This window comes from Pygocentrus nattereri, chromosome 9 (genome assembly GCF_015220715.1).
Source record: "Pygocentrus nattereri isolate fPygNat1 chromosome 9, fPygNat1.pri, whole genome shotgun sequence".
Lineage (NCBI taxonomy): Eukaryota > Metazoa > Chordata > Actinopteri > Characiformes > Serrasalmidae > Pygocentrus > Pygocentrus nattereri.
This window is the reverse complement of record NC_051219.1, coordinates 33,400,918-33,421,835: the sequence shown is the minus strand read 5'-3', so window position 1 is coordinate 33,421,835 and position 20,918 is coordinate 33,400,918. Positions and strand designations below refer to the sequence as shown.

The 20,918-nt window shown below is 40.8% G+C and overlaps 1 protein-coding gene across 13 annotated transcripts in view; it reads left to right on the top strand.

Annotated features, from left to right (window-relative positions):
• kif1b (kinesin family member 1B) overlaps positions 1-20,918 on the top strand; it is a 79,412-nt gene that overhangs the window by 4,901 nt on the left and 53,593 nt on the right. For all 13 annotated transcript variants that reach the window (XM_017708354.2, XM_017708300.2, XM_017708329.2 and 10 more), the window contains 6 exons: positions 17,273-17,349; positions 17,553-17,732; positions 17,980-18,045; positions 18,701-18,879; positions 19,813-19,924; positions 20,520-20,597. In XM_017708354.2, coding sequence (XP_017563843.1) covers positions 17,273-17,349; positions 17,553-17,732; positions 17,980-18,045; positions 18,701-18,879; positions 19,813-19,924; positions 20,520-20,597 — 692 coding nt within the window. The remainder of the gene's footprint in view (positions 1-17,272; positions 17,350-17,552; positions 17,733-17,979; positions 18,046-18,700; positions 18,880-19,812; positions 19,925-20,519; positions 20,598-20,918) is intronic.

Below are 20,918 nucleotides of genomic sequence, written 5' to 3'. Positions count from 1 at the left end.
TTCATGATGTACTAGAACAAACGCAAGCACTTCTGAAGATAAGTTCAGATAGACGGGGTGTTCACTAGTTTAATGCTTCTTACAATTTTTCTCTTATGTTTTCAGGATAGTGGAACATAAAGCATTGTTTTGTAGTTATAGGTCACCATCAAAGCCCTCTTTTCTTGGTGGATCTTTCATCTCTGCAGATCAGAGAGAAAGAGAAACCGGACAGGTTTTACACTTTCTGTGCAAATATTAATGAAAATATTTACAGCTTGCTGTTCTGCTACAGTCTCGTTCCATCTGCGATGGGTCCCATTAGCGAGCTGTTTGCTTAAGCTAGTTTAGCTAACAGAGTTTTTTTTTGACTGAGCTGTGCATGGCCGTCTTCTCTTCTGGTTGGCGCAGGAAATGTGGTGAGGGAGTAGGAGTATGAGCAGACAGGAGTTATGCACACTCCTTCTCTACTCCTTCTCTACTTTCATGCCAGGCAGTTCGAGAAAGAGCTGGGCATGGAGGGTGGAAGCATAGCAAAAAGATTAGGGCTCTGTGGAGGGGCTTTTCTAACCTCCCTCTTATTCTCCATTAGCCTCAGTGAACTATGGGTCTTAAAAATATCCCAGAGCAAATGTAATTACTGTGAATGGAGGAGGAGAAGGGATGCTGTGAGCTGGGTATTGGGGAGAAATGGGTAAAGATAAGAACTCTTGGTGTCTGTTCAGCTTGACCTCATTGCTAATGTCTTATGCAACCTTACCATTGCTCTTTTTATTTAAGACGCAGTTTGACCCAGCAGTTTGTTGTCCTGATAAAAGCAGAAGCCTCCAGCAGACCTTCTGGTTATTTCCATGCTTGTTTATAGCTGCAAATTTCTGTTCACTGACTACACTCATATCTCTCCAATCTCATATTGCTCTGGATGCATTTTTGCAATCTCACATCCCTCCAGAGTAAAACCTCAGATTTTGAAATGTGATCGGAGCAGACCTACTTGCTTGGTAAATGGAGATTGGAGAGATTCTGACAGTGGCCCATGGAGATGGCTGCTACAGACTGGACTGACAGAGAGGAACCTGAGAAAAGTGATATCAGTCATAGGTTTCTACTCCAAACTGAGACAGAGCATGCAGTGAAGTGAATGAGAGCACAAAGGGAATTGTGCAGTGATATTTCAGAAGGTTATATTTCCCCAAAATGTATTATTATTATTATTATTATTATTATTATTATTATTATTATTATTATTATTCACTTTTATCAGTGGTGTAAGAATATCTCACTAGTTCTATGCAGCCAGGTCTTAAATAGCATTTATACATGTGAAGGAAAGTGTAGTAAAGCTACCATAGCTCTGCTAGCTAGCTCACTCGTAGCTAGCTTGCTAGGTAGCAAGATAAGTTATCTAACTGACCTTAGCACATTATCATCATATGTTGAAGCAACACTCTACAGAAGTAACCTAAGGTAGATAAGTCAGAGGTGAGGGAGTCAAGCCTACTTTCTGACACTGCTGGGAAAATGTAATGTTGCCATAGAAATAACCTCCCACCTCCAAAGTGACTTCACAGGAAAAGGAAAAATGTCCTTAACTTTTAATAAAAGTTAATGGAAGAAGATCTTTTTCTCAGTCATTTTGAACAGTTTCATTCAATCCGTTCTTCATGAAATTTAGAGACAATTCAAGGGCCAGCTGGCATTTTCCAGTCATGTGGGGAAATATGTTTTTGTTTGGACTGCAAAAATATTTTACTGTGTACTAAAAAAAATATTTCCTACATCTGCTTTTTAAGATTCTCCTCAACCTTTTTGTCTTCACTTCGCTGGGGTGTTTGAAGCTTAATTAGGATTGTCAGAATTCCCTTTGATTTGTTAGTGAAGAAGAGTCGGGAGCGGGTGGATCTGACACGGCTCTGGTGCTTGAAAGGCCTTCTTACCCGTGAACAGTAAGTGCAGACCTGAGCGATTGACCTGCTTAGAAGCCTAATCCTCAGGCTTGCCCGAGGTCACCTCACTTCAGTGTTAATCCTTCTGACCCTCGCAGGTGCACGCCTGCCTTCTGCAAGTGTCACTCTTCTCACTGTGCTGATTAACCGCCGAACTTGGCTGAGGAGGAAGGACGTCTGTCCTAAGCAGCGTTACTATCCAGGAAAAAAAGGGAATGCTTTATTACAAGGAGAACAGAGCTGTCTGATCTCAGTGATGGCATAATGATACTGCAAATATTTAGAAATTGAAGCAGAATGTCCTCCAACATGGCCAGGTATATCCTGACACCCCTTCTAAATTAAAACATTCACTCTAAGAGCCTAAGATCTCCATGCTCAGTGCTGGGCATGGGCTGTGGAGCAGTGGAACCGTGTAGGAAGTTGGAGGAATGGAGCTCCATCCAATAACCACATTGCTTATAGTTAGCTGTCTCATATAAGTGCTTAAATCTAGCTATTGAGAATGCGCAGTCTTATATGACAAACGCATGCTAAGCATTGAATGTTTAGTCCAGTGGATTTGAGCAGAATGTAGGTAACAACTGAATATTACTGTTGTACGAATGTCTTAACTTGAACATAGATCTCACAATTAAATGATTAAGTGTACATTATTTGTTAGAGAACAGCAATTTAAATAATTTTTTAGTTGCATGTCTGATCCCCTATAAAATTGTACTTGAGTATGAGAAGTATCATCAAACCCTAACTGAACTCTTCTTTATACAGTAAGATCTTAATAGGTTTTATGAGTAAAATATGTTGCAGTGGTTTTGTTGTCAGAGAAATATCAGGAAGCAGATCAGTTCACCATTTTATGCCAGCCATGGGCAAATTGCTACAGTACAGGGTTCTATGATTCTGTGATTTAACCTCAGTTATACCTACCATAATTTTTCCATAGTGTTCATCATGCTTGGATCAGACTTCAGTCAACCATGGTGTCCATGACAATCAATACTAATGTGCCTTTGTGATTGCTGCTGGAGGTCATTGCAGAGAGGCTCTTGTTCCTCCATCATCTTTTTGTTGATATTGAAAATACTTTTGAAAAAGCCCTTTGCACATGCACTGTCTCTCAAGAAATGCTTCCCTAAAAATTCAGATTCACACAAAGTGTAGTCAATCAGTCAAGACATGTTTGTTGTCCAAAGTTTGGTTCATTAGTTGGACGCTGGAGCAGTGAGGCTTATGTAGCTAAGGACTGGAGTGTGTCACCCTGGACATTTTAAAGTGACAGTCTTCTGTTATATTGGCCTCTTCAACACAAGACTTAAGAAGCATACCTTAGACACTGAACATGTCTTGAGTGTAATGTTTTTGTTTTCCATGTTATGTCAGTGAGTTTTTATTGCCCTTATAATAGTGTAGCCCTGGTGGAGCGGCTCTGTTTCACTGTTTCCCTTGCCCAGGTTACTAGCTGTTGTTATTGTACTGTTCCTCATAGGCTGTAGTTCCTTCTTTGTTAGGTTGCTCTTCCTTTTTCACTTTGTCCTGCCATACACTTGTGACAACTTAGTCATGAGGGCAAGACTATTTAAACAGTGTCCTCAGTATCTGTAATAAGCACATATTCTACACAGTAGATCTGGGATGAATTTTTAATGCTTGTGTGTGGGTAAAAATTAGATGGTATTGCTGCACTTAACAAACGTGAATTACATGTTTACTGGTCAATGTTCTCTGACCTAATTTGGAGAATTTTATCTCTGCACATTTTAATCAAGAGATAATTTGCACTTGATCTAAAATAAAGGGTCCCGTGAAAGCAAACAGCACTAAGCTTTGTGTGAGATTAGGATGAGTTGGAGCGCTGCCGATGCTCTCTCTGGCTGACTCTAGAAACTACCAGGCTTATGAATGAAAGGCAAGCACCAAGCCTGCCACTGTTCAAAACAATTCTGTAAATTTATTATTGGTGGTGGTGGTGGTGGTGGTGGTAATAGTTCCTCTGCTATGAAGTAATTAAACAAGAATACTTTTTTTTTTTTTTTTTTTATAAATAATAATAATCATTAAATTAGTTATAAGAAAAATGTATTGCTATATTTTGTGGCATTGTCGCTTTATAATCTAATAATTATGTCAAAGCGCACAAGTGCTAAAAAAATTCTTTGCTTTTTTTTTTTTTTTTTTTTAAAGTAATAGAGTTGATGTAGTACATTTGTAAGTTTTGAAGTGTACAATTTACCTCCCAGTCCATTGATGGAATTTAAGCTGCAAAAGCCACACATTTGAAATTGATTGTTTTTGTAGTATCATGGAAACCAGTGCATTTGCACACATCTGCCTGTTTAGCTTACATCACTTTAGCTCTACCTGTTGAAGCTGAGTGTTTCAGCCTGAACTGAATTGAATGGCAAATAGCAAAGTTATTAAAAATAAAATAAAACGGCTATGTATATGTAGATGACCTCTGTTGTGGTTGGCTCTCCTGTATTCTGTCTCATTTAAAAAGCAGTTTGCACTGAAGCACTTCTTATAACTTCAGCATGAATGAGTAGGGTAAAATACATTACTGTATGCTGAAAAGGTGGAAATATATAGCTGCTGTATAATAGTAGTAATATTTGCTCATTTTACTCAGTCATTTACACTAGATGATTTGGGGGGGGGTACGGCCCATTTAATATAATAGTGATAATATTTGCTCATTTTACTGACTCATTTAGACTGGATGATGGTGCATCTGTTTTATGTATTTTGCAGATTTCTGTATTTAAGATCTTGTAACCAATGTACACAAGAGAGTGCCTCAAGTACAGAGAAGATATTTTTCTCTCCTGCAGTGTCTAATTATGAGCAGTGTGGCAATGAGCTGATCCCAAGCCTGTGATCTCCCTCATGTGTCATGATCTGTAATTAGGAGCAGAGTAACACTGGGTTGATGTCAGAGCTGTGATTCCTGCCGCAATCGAAGGTTAGTGAAATGCAGGAGAGAGCGAAGAAGGGGGAGGCTGGGTGCATCACTGAAGCTGTGTAGAGGAGCCATCACGTGCATGACAGCGTGAGTGAGCATCCTGGCCCCGCCCTCTGGAATTATGGTTGCAAGGACACAAAAGCATAGACAGGAGAGCTTGATAAATTAGGGAAAGAAGAAAGACTGATGTGCATCTGTATTGCCTGACGGTCATTTGGTTTTTACCTCTTTGTGTCGTAAATTTTTTGGAAATGGCGTTGAGGTGGGTTTGGGGTTATTTTGGCTTGGCGCAATACGGAAGTGAGGTCCAGTAGCTGTACTAGTATGTGCAGAAATCTGTAATCCTCATTGCACAGTCACACTGATGGGAAGATCTCAGTGTGGCACAGCAGACCTTGATTAAATTGATTTGATCCTTTCACTCATTGGGTTGATGAGCTAAAGTTTAGTTTAGATAGCCTAGCTCCATTTGAAATAAGTATTGAATTGATCAGCTGCTTCATTTTCAAATGTGCCCTCAAATCCCAGCTGTAATGAAGAAAGATTAAGGCATGTGCCAGGAAGTATGTAGTTTCAGCTTTCTGGCCTACATTCTATTCGGCCCATATCTACCATCTAGAATCATCTGCCTTCTAATTTGATCAGTCAAGCAGCTCCATAGTCCAATAAGGCAGAAGGTGGTTACCTAGGAGCTGGGTTTCTCTCTCTCTCTCACTCAAACACTCTTCTCTGATTTGAGTCTCTGACTCTGGGAACTGAATGGGAGAGTAGCAGTAGACTTCTCTTTGTAGTCCGGGCACGGCCAGTTGTGGCCAGTACCCTTATTCATGCTGTGGTATTCATGAGAATGCAAAGCGGAATTTGGAAGAAGTGGGGAAAGGGACGAGCAAAACAACTAACCCGACCTACTAAACAGGCTTGTAGCTTGAGCTACCTGTGGATGAGCATTTATGGACATGGTAGTGAATCTCTAGCATGCAGATTCTGCTGGGGGGGGGGGGGGGGGGGGGGTTGTTTTTTTTTTTTTTTTTTTTTTTTTTTTTTTTTTTTTTTTAAATATAGTTCACTTAATGTTGTTTTTTTTGCTTTGCACAATGGGAACTGTGGTTGGAAGACTGTACCACTTCCCCAGGCCACAATAACTCTACAAAGAGTCAATGGGTGGAGTACAAGGTGAAGAACTTGCCCAAAGGGTAAAGAACAAAGGCTTACCAGCACAAAGCTACTGACATTTTTCCCTCTCAGCCTTCTTCTGTTCTCTCGGCCTCTCCTTCTCTCCATCAAGCTCTCCTCTTCTCCGTCCTGAAGGCTCTGGGGTTTATCCATCTCATGTTTCAGGTGCTTTTGGTTTAGGGTTCAAGTCAGCTATGAAATACCATGTAGTTCAGATAGGATTTGTGAATGAGCTCATACATTTTTGTATTGCAGCAGCTATTAAATTTTGGTCCCTTGGAAGGTCTCAAACATCTCCTGAAACAATGCAGAAAGCAGATGTCCCTTTTTTCTTTTGTGAATTTATATTTAGTAGGTAGTCTGTATTAAAATAACTGCTCCTTGGACTCCCTTTCCACTGACCTTATGATATATTTGGAGCAGGAGCATGCAGAAGGCTTTTGATTCGGACACTGTAGAGGTTATAACTCTTTCTCTGTACACACTCTGCTTCTTTGAAACTGCAAGGTCCCTTGAGCAGGCCTGCATTATGTGGGTCGAAATACTTGAATTATTATGATGTCACTGCATATCACATTATACCGTGCAGTATATTAATGCATTAGTGGCAGTCCATAATATGGCATTATTATTATTATTATTACTCACAATAACCAAAATAATTAACTTTTATCAGAACGCCCACAGAAACTCTGCTGTGGAGTTGGTGAGGATGATTACAGCACACAGTATAAACCTTGTACTTGGTTAGAAAGCTGCTTCACAGATTGCAGCCTTCTGCAAAATCAGCATTGCAGAAACCGTTATCATGGTGACGATTAACAAACTACTGTTACAACAACTATTCTGCAGCCCTACTCTTGGGACACCTGTGCAAATGCTATTTCCTTTTACTGGTAAGGAAATAAGTGCATGTGCTTAGATCAGTAAACAGAAAATTCTCTTCCTAGAAATCCTCCTCTTGTATTTTCATCAAGGTGTGAACTGCAATATGTGCAACGTTTTCACTTTCACCATGATGAAGAGTCTTAAAACAGACTTGGAACCTTAGAATCAAGGCTTTGGAATGGAAATAAGTCTCCACAATATGATTCACAGCAGTGACCAATATCTTATTCTGTCATCAACCTTCTCTTGGCTGTAGAACCAAAATGTCCTGCATAGTCAGCAACCTTCTAGAAACATCAGCAACCGTCTGTTCCTAGAACCTTCCTCAGGGCCATCTATGGTTCCCTCCTTGGGATGTGTGTTTGAGCCTGTGTGCCGTGTGTCCCACGCTCTCTTGCTGAGTGGAGTGTGTTAGAAAGGTCTGAGTGCAGAAATCTGCCCATTCCTTCCTGTCACTGAGGATCTGTCAGCATATGGAGGAACACCTGCCATGTGCTGCTGTATAAATAGAAAGGCCAGTGCAGGCCTCTCACTGGCAGCTGGGCAGGGCTGCACTTTCCCAGTGGTTTCCAGCTAAACTCCCTTCCTGACCTCCTCCCATCCCCAGCTCTATAGGTTAATCATCTAGCGCAATGCTTTAGTTTTTACCTCCTCATCACCTCCATTTATACCTCATGTCTTCATTGGGTGATCTAGTGCAGTGGACACCTGTGTGAAATCTGAAGTGTAGTTTATACCAAGGCCAAAAAAGATCTTTTTACAGGCTGAAAAGTATTTTATGGTTTGTTTGTGTGAATATTTACTCAGTATAGTACTATTCAGAAGTTTGTAAACATCTGCTCTCTGTAGAAGGTTTCAATGTTTAACTATTGTCCACATTTTAGAATTACAGCATACATAATAATGTATGGAATTATGCAGTGATCATAAAAGTGAATGGGGGGAGCACTTTTTTGCAGATTTGCACCCTCTTGGGATTCTCTTCACCAGATACCTACATGGTTATAAACTTTACTATCTATATTTGTTTTGGAAACCAACTTCAAGTATTTGAAAGTAACCTTTAGGATCCAATGATCTTTCATTTTATGAAAAACATACATATCATAAAGTGTTTACAAACTTCTGACTATTACTATGCATTTTAATCTAATGGTGCCTAACTTGAGAGCCCACTATCTTTATGTCAGCCACTGTTAGGTAGAGCAAAAGTATGTGGAACAGTCATTGTGATCTAAATAAGGGCATGGGCCCCAGTTCGAGCTTGTCATAACAGATTACCTAATGCATTATACAGACCCTGGTGTGGACTGGGCTCCTGCATTCACTGCATTGTTCTCCAGCTTTCCTGTTTCTTTTTGTCTTTTGCATGGTAAAGTGAAAGCTACGTGGCCTGCATGCTGAGACCAGACTAGAGAGGGGTCTTCACCGGAGGAAACTCCAAATGCAGTCCATGTGGCCATGATTATTCAAACACAACAACAGGTCCCAGCTCTAAATACTGTCCAGATAAACGCGCCTGAACATCCCTGGGTGAATAGTGAGGATGTGCTTCCTCTAATGCCCCCCGCAGGCATGTTCTGTAGTCTGTCTGGCTGATCTCTCAATCCATTTTTTTATGCACAGCATTATGAACTGCCTTGCTTTCACTTCTAATCTCACCAATGACTGACTGCTGCTCTGCGGTGCATTTTTATTCATGTCTGCTTTGCATTATTGGTTTTCACAACTGTACAGTCCAATTCTCTTACTTTTTCATTTTATGTATTTTACAAGGTGTGTTCCACTGTCATGTGGCAAAATATTTTTTTACACCTTTTCACTCTGAAATGTTGTCCACTTTAAGATTTCCTTCACCTGGATTACACACTTGGTCAAGCTTGTCCACTCTATTTTGTGAGGTAGGAAATTCCTGTGTTTTAGTAGCCATGTGGTCAGCGTTTTTATGTGTAGTAGGGAGTGGGAAGAGGTATTAGCTTAACTGACCCGCGGTCACTGAGTGCAGGAGCACCTGTGAAGAAACTGCAGAGCCCGTGTGTATTCAGCATTCATCACATGCTAGACTGAGAACCCATCTTTAGCTTTCCTATTTAAGATCAGTGGATTGATGTCTGTAGATGCCATTGCAGGTGTAAATCTTTACTGCAGTTAATTTTTCCTTCGGCCAATGGTAAACATCTGCTCGCTTCATTTATCAGCCTGTGAACGGCTACATTTGAAACTGTGTGTTATGACAGATGTTGGTTTGCAGTCAGTGCTTCACTCCTTCCTGAATATGTGCTACTGTTGCAGTTTTCCTCTTCTGAGACCGGCTAGTGTGGCTTCCAAGTTGCTGAAGGCTGCTAATTGTGGATATTGATTTGGCTTTGAACCAAAGTGGAGCCTGAGGGAAGGGGGGGGGGGTATCGTCTGGAGACTTACACCGCATCAGACAGAGTATAGCTGCTGTTCTCCGGTCCTGTGACAATATCTGTGGCATATTGTCGCAGTCTACAGTTCTGTACAACATGAAGCCGCATGATGGTTTCCTTCTCTCCTTTTCCACATAAATGCTTGGTTGGCTGTTAAAAAAAAATATCCAGGCACTCGTTAAGAGTCCCTCCTGCCTTTGTTTCGTGCTGTGATGAAAGGAGACGAGCTCATTATCTTGCGCCTCTGTGCATCTGAGCCTTGCCCGGGCCCCCTCAGCACAGCATGACTAGGCTTACGGCACTGTGTGTGTGTGTGTGTGTGTGTGTGTGTGTGTGTGTGTGTGTGTGTGTGTGTGTGTGTGTGTGTGTGTGTGTGTGTGTGTGTGTGTGTGTGTTCATCCTCTCTGTGGTAACTGGCAGCTCTTACCAGTTCTGTGGATGAGTGATTGCTTGCAACAGTGTCTGTGTGTTTCATGAAGAGTACCTTACACTATTAAAGCCACTAATAGGGGTATAATGATTCACAATATTTGTTATTGAAATTATGCCTTTGCATCACAATATAATACGTCGACTATGAGTGAACACTAAGCTAATGCTAAATTTGAGCTTAATTACTAGCCACAAAACACTCACTGTGTTCCAACAATTATTCAAACTTTTTTTTTAGTTAACATGATGAATCGGCCCACATTCAAGAGTAGACCTGTAGATAAGTTAGACCAATCATTGGCAAACAAACCCCTGTGTGTTGTGACAACACAGCTACAACTTAGTAGTTGTCTGCCACCAGAAAAAGTAGATTTTCTGGTCTTCTTGGCAAAAAACGGGTCAGAATCTTAATTTATAGAAAAAAATAATAGCAATTTATATTGCAGTTTCAAGATTAGTTAGAGAAATGGCTATTGGATATTTTCCCCAAATCATTCAGCCCTGATTTAAAGAACCTTGGTTCTTTAGCATGGTCTTATTGAATCATGCTGTGTCATTGTATCATAGCTAGCAAGATCTCATGAAGGCTTTGAACTGGGTCCAAAACATTACATAAAGTTAGAGTAAGTGCTGCACTTCTTCCTTGCTAAGTGTGATGCAAGGCAATATGTTACAGTACAGTTAGAGCTGGGGATTTTCAACAGATTTGTGATACAATAGGTACCACAATATGATGCAATACAGTGCCAAAACATGCTAGATGTACATAGTGACCTAGAAACAGTGCATGCTGTTTTTCTTTTCTCAGAATGTTCTGTGTATTTCCAGGATTAAATGAAAGTGATCTCAGATTTTCAATTGTGGTCTCAGACTTTTGAACCTTTCAGTATATGCTGGGGTGACATTACATTTAGTGTTATAAATCCATGTCAGTGGATTTGAAGTGATTGTAAGTCTTATATTGCAACCTTACTCTAACAATAATATGGAAGATTCTGAGTTCTGTGTGGTTACATATATATGCATGCATGGTTGTATGAGTGAGCAGCAGAGCCTGTATTACCAGACTTTGGCCGGTCATGTGATCATGAGCTGGCCTCAGTAGGAGTGTGTGCCGGATTGGGGTCAGGATACTGTTATTGGGACATGAGTGGCACGTTCAGTGTGACGTTTACATAATGCTAAACTTCTTATTGAATGGGAAGATGGGGACTGTCATCTGTTTTTGTGTGGATGTATAGAGCCCATATGTCCAGCGCAAGGAATGCTGTTCCGATCAGGCCCGTGACAAAATACTGTGCGGCCCACAAAGTCATTTTAAGTTTCTGTTAATATTAGCTTGTATCACAGTGCCTAAAAGACACTGCAGAGTAATGTGTGCTCCCACCACCCTCCCCAACAGCAATCTATGGGACAGCGATTACAGTTCTTCTACACCAGTCATATCACTACACAAACACACTAGCTGCCTTTCAGCTACTGTTCAACCAATTCAAAGATTTCAGCTTTTGCATCCCAATCTAATACATCGACCACAAGTTAACACTAAGCTAATGCACCAGGCCAGGAATTGATCCAAAGACTGAATTAACTTGCTGCAAAGAAAAGTTGCTAGGTGCCTAGGTCAAGACATATTCATGTTTTCATGTAATTTGCAGGTCTACTACAAGTGTTTATGGTTTTGTCTTGGCCTTTTGCAGTTCAGATGATGGCAAAATGTTGTTTTAAAATAAAATTTAAACTTCTAACTTAAAAGTTCTCTGGGGCACAAATTTGTTGATCCTTTAAGTGGTTGTGGAAGGATGTCTGTTTTGAGGCACAGGACTAATTACAGCCACTTGAGCAGTGTTTAGCCTGGGTTTCTGCACACAGAGCAGGTAAGGTGTTAGCTTCATGCTAATTATGACCCAAATTGGCAGGGTTGCAAAGTCATTCCATTCCTGTATCCATTATGACCTTGCACTCAATCAGAACAGTCCATTAACAGCTGGGCTCGTTTTACAAGGCTCACTCTCACATGATTGCCTTCAGCTGGTTTTGCAGTGGGATATTGATGCTCGCATTTCTAATCTCATCCACGCTTGCTTTTATATCCTGCTTCTCAGAAGTGTTCGTGCATGGCGTCCCCATAAGGCTATATACTCTACTGTGTTAAAGAGCTTAATGTCTAATTTAATTTACAAATCCTAATACTTTCATTATGATTCTTTTTACATGTTCTGTTGGTTGTGATGCCTTGAGTTTTCAAGGAAAAATATATGGCTGTTTTTGAGAGAGGCTAATAGCATTATGATTGTCTGTAAATTTGGTCATGCATGTGCTGGAAACAAGTCTGTAATGGGCAGAAATAAAGTGTTGAAAATGTTGAATTGTGACGCACACACGACTGTTCATGTAAGCTACCGTATCCCACTGTGCAGAGTGATGGTTGTCATGGTAACGAGTATTTAGACCCTACCTGTTGCCATGGTTTGGGAGGGTTGGTGTAGACTAATTGCACAATATGTGTCTACATCTGTGTCCGAACTCATTCATTAAGGTTATTCACTGGGTTTGTTTTTTGCCCGCATTTTTTGTTAGAAAACTCCTGAAAGATGGTTATAGACGTCGCTCCAAAGTAGGATTCAGCCTTTGTGCATCAGCAGAGTTGCTGCATGACTGACTGAGAGCAGATGGAGAGTGAGTGAGAGTGAACGAGTGGGCAGAAGCGTTCTGAGCATGAATCACCTCACCAGAGGAAACTCCCTCCCTCTATCCTCTTTAAACTCAAACAGGGCAAAATGAGACACAGCTGCCTTCATGATAAGGAAGGCAGCATTGTTTTAGCCATGAACAGAGGCTGCAGGAGTGTGTGTGTTTTTTGTAAATTTTTAGAAAATAAAATGTCCTGATTTTAACTTCTCCAATTTCCTTGTTCACGTAATTTCACCATGAGACAGAGAGACGGGGTCAGCTCCACATAGCTGGGCTTTACTCCAGTGTCACAATATCCACCTGCTCTCGTCACCCCACAGTTTCAGTATTGATGACCTTGATATCTGCCTCATTTAGGGGAAGTCCACCAGAGGGTCAGCTCCACATAGCTGGGCTTTGCTCCAGTGTCACAATATCCACCTGCTCTCATCACCCCACAGTTTCAGTATTGGTGATTAGGACATTTATATCCTCTCTGGGCTTTGTGTTCCAGGAACAGAGCACAGGTCAGAGTTGAAATTGCTCTTAATTTAGCTTTGCTTTTTCACCTAATGACCCAGAGCCTAAAATAACCGTATGGTCCGTTTTCACATGGGCCAATTTACAGAGAAACTGTGAATGTGGGACTGGGACTGCAACCTTTACTCACCTACATAGCCCTCAGACACCATGTGCGACCTCAGTAGTCAGGCACAGTGCTTTCATGCTATCAGGGGAAAAGTCCTTAACTTTTTATGCTCTGCAGACATTGACTTCATGTTTCTTCTGTTTATCTTTCTCACCCTATTGTGACCAATAGTTAGAGGAGTTTGCATTGGACAAAGGCTCCACTATACTAATTTGTTCTCTCTCACTCTCTCTCTTGCTCTCTGTCTCTGACACAGTGATTTTAGTGTGAAAGAAAGAAATGATTACAAATATATGCTGTCTACTACCAGGGATATTGTTTTATGATGATATTAAGAAAATATTTTGTCCTTTTTTTTTTCTCTTTAAAATCCTTCATGACTGAGAGGTACATGCAGGGTGAAATAGTGCCAGAAGAAAACCTGTTTTACCACTATTATTTTTTTCCACTATTTTACCGTCTTGAACATTTACATATAAAAGTTTAGAAGAGACATATATTTTGTTGAATATTATTAGAGATGCATCACTTTTTTTGTGATACAAGTATGGGTACTGCCAATCCATACTAAATAATTTACTTGGAACTAAGTAGTTGTTTGTATAAATGACTGCGATGCACTTTAACAATTAAATCATTAAAATCATGTTGATTTCAAATGAAGTGCATTAACTAGCTGTTAATCACTGAAACGCCGCTTAATCCAAAGTAAAGTATGGGGTTTGTTCCACGCCAGAAAAACACATCTGTACAGCTGTAAGTAAAGTATGTTTCTTAGTTTTGATCCCTGCTTCTCTCCGGTCCCATTCAACAACAGTCTCTGTAGCAAAGTGACAGCAGGAATCACACCTGAGGCTAATGCCTCTGAAGAGCTCACTTGGCGACTTTTACATCTTGGTGGAGTATTTAGGGCTGGTTGGGGTGTAGTTGAATGTCCTTTAAAGTCAGGCATACACTGTGTGGTTTTAGAAATCAGTGTATGTTTGAATATACCCATCATGTATGTACAAAGCTTACAGTTTGTGCCCTAACTATATGAAAACGCTCAGTCCAGTGAACATGCTGCATAAAACACAGCATTTGCAGAGAGCTCTGTCTGTAAACAACTTCAGAAAAAGCTGTTTCATTCAAAATAACACGCTGCACGTCTGTATACTGTGCAAACATAATGAGAAGCAGTGCTGCAGCAGCTTTGTCAACTTGTGACACACTGTGCACTGAAACTAAAGCCAGGTGATGCTATGCTCTGGTAGGATGATTTGGTCTCTCTACAGCCTTTTTCACGAAGCTAATTAAAAAATATATATATATTACAGTTTACAGAGTTAAGTCATACTTTGCAATAACTAAATTGACCTCTAAATACAAAATTGTATTGATTTCTAAACACTTCAGTATCATTTGCACTGCACCCCTAACACACACACTCTGCTGCATTATTGATGTATGCAGTGAGGCTAGGAAGCACACCAGCCAAGCTGCATGGGGATTCTCACTGCAGGAGGCTCTGAAGCCCCCTCAACTCAAGCACGGTGCCTAATTAGACTATTGACTTATGAAGAGCGCTCTCTGTTCCTCCTGTCTTTTTTTTTTCTCCTGTTGCACTGTCATGTATAGTGCTCTCTGTGCAGGGGGAAAAAATTGTGTTCGCATCAATGCCCCTGTCTGAAAGCTGACAGAAGGATGGTCTTTACAGTGACCCTGATCAGAGCCTGGGCTGTGTGTGTTGCTGCTCTGTTTGAGTGGTTGCTAGGCCTGGAGCATGTTCATCACATTCATCAGTTGCTCCCTGTTCTGCTTTTTCCAGTTGCCACTCATAGACCTGAGCCAAGGCACTTGCCATGACCCCAACATGACAGCCAGCTCTGACGCAGCCAAGGGGGCTTCAGCACCAACTGGCCGTCTAATAGCTATAAATACCCTACAGTACAGAGATGGGGAGCAGGCTGCATGTTAAGGCCTTACTGCATACCAGACATGGCTGCAGATTCCTGTTTATTAAGACAGAAGGCCCGTGTAGCCACAAGAGAGAGAGGGATGGGGTGTATATACGGCTGGGAGAGAGTAAGGTATGTGTGGATTGAGGGAGGAGGACAAAATGGAATGAGAGTTGTGGAAGTTAATTCGGCACAGCTGAAATGGTTTGCGCACAAAAGATTTAGAGAGATAAGGTAAACAAGGAAGTAGATGAGTAGAGAGGGGAGATAGGCTTCTCTAGTCTCACTGTCATGCCACACACATAGCTGAATGCTGTGTATACATTGTCCAAACCGTGGTTGGCTGATGACATTAGGCATAATTAATATCTTGCAGATTTATCAGTATTGACAAATAATCTGCAGATAAAGCTCTAATCGAGACCTCTTGCTCTAAAATGCTCATATTTCATACCTATATGCCCGTCTTTACGCGGACAGCTAAAGCTACACTCAGCACGCTGAACGGGTAAATTTGTACACCATCGTGATTAAAAAAACAACATCCAAACTTACCTATTAAGGTACTATACTATCACAAAGAAACATGAATAGAACTTCTCACAAATAAGAAAAATAATAGCTAATCGACAGAAACTGAATCACTGAGTGTACTGGGAAGCTCTGCCCCCTGTTGACAGTTGAACACTGACAAACAAAAGAACCAAAATCACAGCTGTGATGTTGTTATTCTCTGTAATGCACAACCTTGAGTGTTCTGTTTTTTTTTTTTTTTTTTTTTTTAACAACAGTTCTTCAAAATACAGGAAAAAGTAATAGCAAAGACTCTACAAACATTGTCAAATGTCTTTATATCCACTATTCCCCCTGCCAAAAATGTATTTCTTGGACTATTAACCGGAGGTTTGGTAAGATACCTGTTGAGCCCTGTGTGCAGTTCAAGATAACAACTGCTGCTGCTTTAAGGCTTCCCTTTTGCATTATGGATACAGCCATGAAACCATGTTGCAATGTCTGGTTTTTTTTTGTTTTTTTGTTTTTTTTTTTCAATATTTTTAATACCGTTTTAATATTGTTAACCTGAACGTCGGTTTGTTGAAGTCAGCCTGTGAAGCATATTGTTACTTGACAGTCAGTGCTTAGCTGAATTATTCCATTATTGTAAAAAAACTGCTTTTTTTTTCCTTTCTTTCTACTTTTGAACTAAAACTACAAGGGCCGGTTTCCCAGAGTGGGCTGAAGCCTAGTCATAGAATGTATTTTCTGTTCAATTTAAAAACTCCATTCATAATCCTGTGTAGTCCAAGATTAGACTTAATCCCTATCTGGGAAGCCAGCTCCTAGAGTTTAAATTTTGACCCTTTCATATCGGAGCAGCCAGTATTATTGGTTATCTGAATTTTTAACCACTGAAAATCAGTATCAGTTACAATTTCATATTGGTCCTGCTGTAGTCTAAACTCTTTAACGGTTTGGAGCATTCCACTCTTTCAGCTCATGCAAACTGCATGTGTTGAAAAGCCAAGTGCTTTACTAACAGTGTTCACCTCTCTCAACTGTTAGGTCTGAATAGAAAGTGCTTAAATCAGTGATTTACATTTTCAGTTTGCGTGCTGTGAAGTCATGTGTCACTCTTGCTTTCACATCCCTCCTCTGCAGAGTTGCTCATTTTTACACCGCATTGTTTGACTGGTGAATGCTTTGTTGTACATTGTAAATGGAGTAACAATGTGGTTATTTCTTTGTTCTTTGCTGTAAGGTTTTTCCTTAAGGAGTACCTATACATAACGTTTTAAGGATGACCGTCCTGAGCTTTCATAGTAAAGATGTTTCATTATAGCTTGGGTGCAGCATTGAGGCAGCACTGAGGAGGTCAACATGAAAATCAATCTATCAGTCCATAGCCAGTGCTTTTAATACCCAAGATCCAGCTGTGTGAATAGAGGCACTCTGTAACATTCTTGAACCTACTGCTTTAGACTGCTCCAGATTCCTGTAGGGTGTCATTTATGTGACTGGTTTACAAATGTAAATAATAGGTGAATATCATGTGAAGATCATAATAGGTGAATGCTTGTTTCTTTGAAAACTTAAAAGAAATGCTGATAATTTATAAATATTGTTTTGTCATTATCAGAGCTTGTCTTTTATCTTCGTGTAGGACACCAAGTAAATATCTGTGTACATTGTATTGATCTTTTCTCTTTTGTTCTCTCTTCCAGCTATATTGAATCCCAAAAACCCAAAAGAGTCACCAAAGTCTTTCAGCTTTGATTATTCTTACTGGTCACACACCTCGGTAAGATATCTCTCTCCTACTCTCCTATCCTACTCCCCTCTCTCTCTGTCTGTCTGTCTCTCTCCCTGTCTCTCTCGCTCTCTCTGCTCTTGTATTATATCTTTTTTAAAAAGTGCTCGTTATGTGAATTATTAATCATTATCTGGCAGAAAGAAAATGTGTGTTAAATTGGCTTCCCCCCCCTCTTTTTCTCCTCTGTGCAGCCTGACGACCCCAGCTTCGCCTCCCAATCCCGTGTGTATAATGACATTGGGAAGGAGATGCTGCAGCATGCCTTCGAAGGCTACAATGTTTGCATCTTTGCTTACGGCCAGACTGGAGCTGGCAAATCTTATACGATGATGGGGAAACAGGAGGAAGGACAGGAAGGAATCATCCCTCAGGTACCAAAGCATTATACATTTCCAGAAAACAACTATAGTGAATAAGGGGTAAATCAGAAAAGATGGAAGAGAATGATTCAGGTTTGTCTCCAGACCCTGATCCCACAGCAACTGTTGCCAGAAGACATTTAAGGAATTAGCTCTCTGTCTAGAGCATTCAGCAGTGTTTCGAGTTATTTGTGCGCTGTATCGATCAGTCTCTCCTCACTGCCTAATGCATCATTTTCATCCCCCCACTTTTGCTCAGCTCTGCGAAGAACTCTTTGAGAAAATCAATGACAACAACAATGAAGAGATCTCGTACTCAGTGGAGGTGAGTGGCACACAGCCCCTGCTCCCCAGATCTATTCCCATAAGCCCTTTCCCACTCTCTCCATCACTTACTGAAGAGCCGGGTCGACTGGGGCAGCTACATTAGTGCAGTCAGTCGGGGGAGTAATGGGGTTCTTCAAAGGCCACTCTGCTCTGGCCTGTCTGTTTACTTTTGTGTCCAGCCTTTACTAAGCCTTGCAGCAACTGGAAAGGAGTGAATGTTATCACAAGAATAGTTTTTTAACATTAACGCAGGAAAGTGAAACCAGTCTACATTTTGTATTATTTCTGTGGCATAACATCCTGTTAGATCATTCCTGTGTTTTAATATGAAATAGATTGTCTTTTTTTTTTTTTTATGTTAAAGCAAGAAAATGCAATATACACGTGTGTGTGTGTGTGTGTGTGTGTGTGTGTGTGTGTGTAGATGTAATATATACAATCTAAAAAAGGGCAAATGTTAGGAAATTATTTCTGTGAAATTTTTTTTTTTTTTTTTGGCTAAATAGATTTGTTTAAAATAGCTTTAAAACATAAAAAGCTAAAAATAGGAGTGAAGCAACATTTTGATCAACCTGTTGTCCATTTATGACCTAGGTCCTAGCCAGTGTCTTACCTGAAGATGTATGTCAATCTAAACATATGTCCATATGTAGGTGGCTTATATGGAGATATACTGTGAGCGAGTGCGGGACCTGCTGAATCCTAAGAACAAAGGGAACCTGCGTGTAAGGGAGCATCCTCTGCTCGGGCCGTATGTCGAAGATTTGTCTAAACTAGCAGTCACCTCTTACACAGACATCGCTGACCTCATGGATGCTGGTAACAAGGCCAGGTGAGAGAACAACTGCAGCCAAACAACACTGCTGTGAAAAATGGCTTTCCTTCACTAGGCAGCTTTACCCTTTTCAAAAATCTCCTGTGTATTTTTATTTAATTTACTAAACTCTGCAGCACTTGAGATCCCACGTAGGACAGTGTGTGACTTCTGTTCCTGAGAGACTAGAAATAATTCAAAACGACTTGAAAAAACATGGTTGAAGGAAAGTGTTTGGGGCTCTGCGCCTGAATATTTCTCAGTGAACCAGAAGTCACATTAATAGATGTGTAGGCAACACAGAGGATGCCATTATGCTTTGTAAAAATAGCCCATCTGAAGAGAGAGGCTGTGACTTGCCACAGAGCATGTTGATTGTGCTCTCTTGAAGAGGTGTAACATGTCTGTAATCCTCCAGTGTGGACGTCCATGGTTTATTTGTGGAATGTTTCATGTAAGGCTTATTTCTGTGTACCACGCTACTGCAGAGTCAATGTAGGAGTTATAGTCTTATTTGTATGCTCTCTAGTACTTTCCAGGATTGTCCTCAGTGTGGGTGTGCCACACACTCTAGTGCTAAGCATGCCTGGCCTCCCTCTCTGTTACATAGGGTCATTAGTGATAAACTGCACCTTCTGTAAGGAAGAGATTCCTAAAGATATGGGCCAGTGATATTTCACAGCAGGTAACTTGTGTGTTTTGTTGTGTTTAAGCTAAACTAAACTAAAACTACCTGTTAAAGGTAATCTTGGTTTCATTCTGACATTAAACTTGCATTTAACATCATGCTGTGCAATATTCTGTAGCACAGTAGTTTATTTAGGGGGGGGGCAAAACATTGAATAATACTTTATTATTACACTAATAGTCCTACGTTGACACAGTTGAGTCAGCACTTTTAGGTGTTCTTACGCCCTTAATGTATATGTCTTCGTTTTCACCTCTCTTCAGAACGGTCGCTGCCACAAACATGAACGAGACCAGCAGCCGCTCCCACGCTGTCTTCACCATCGTCTTCACTCAGAGGAGGCACGACAGCGAGACAGATCTGTCAACAGAGAAGGTCAGAGTCGCCGCCTTGCTAACAGCCATCACCTCAACCTGCAGAGGCTCAGTCTGGTTTACAGAGAGGGAGAGGCAGTCTGGCTGCAGGCCCAGAGGGCAGGGGAGGGAGATATCCCACCAGCTCTGTGTGTAGGGCTCATTGTCTGAATTCCCGGCACACAGAAGCGCCACTGTGGTGTTGATGCACACAATAGCCATTGTACAGCATGACTACATTACATTTTGCTATACAAGCCTGCTATTGGGCTATACTCATACCCGACAAATATTAGAGTGGGAGAGTAGAAAAAAATGTTGCAACAAACTGTACATGTTTGACCCAGATAATTTGGCTGATGTGTTTTTAAAGTTCTCACAATGGTTTTCAGACTCACATGATGTTACTATGGCAGTGGAGCATGAGCTTGAACTACTGAGGAGATTGTTAGAATTCTGATAAATGGAAAAAGAACATTGAATGGGAAAAGAATGAAAAGATGGAGGCTCTTTGTGATGTACAGTATACATGCAAAGCTGGAGACTGTCTTTGTCTTTTTTATTGATTTCTCCCTTTGTGTCCCTGGTGTGAATGTTGCTGTGCTATCTTGTTTCAGGTCAGCAAAATCAGCCTGGTAGACCTGGCAGGCAGCGAGCGCGCTGACTCAACTGGGGCCAAAGGCACCAGACTGAAGGTACAGACTAATTTTACTGCCCTTTGCAGGTGGGACTACTGCAGCAGAGCTATGTGGAAGAGGCAGTGGAGGCTGATAATATCTCCTTTCATCTCCATTTTAGTCAGAATGGCCACTGAGCACAAATAAAATTTTTAAATGTCAAGAACGAAGCAGAAAACATATTTGGAGAAAGTCTCCCTTAGACCTTAACAGTGCAATATATATATAACTTGGATATGAAATATGAAACTTTTTTTATAGTGTGTCCACCTTTGGCCTTTATTACAGCTTCAGTTGTTGTTAAGACACTTGCTTTCAGTTTTTCAAAAGCATCTGCAT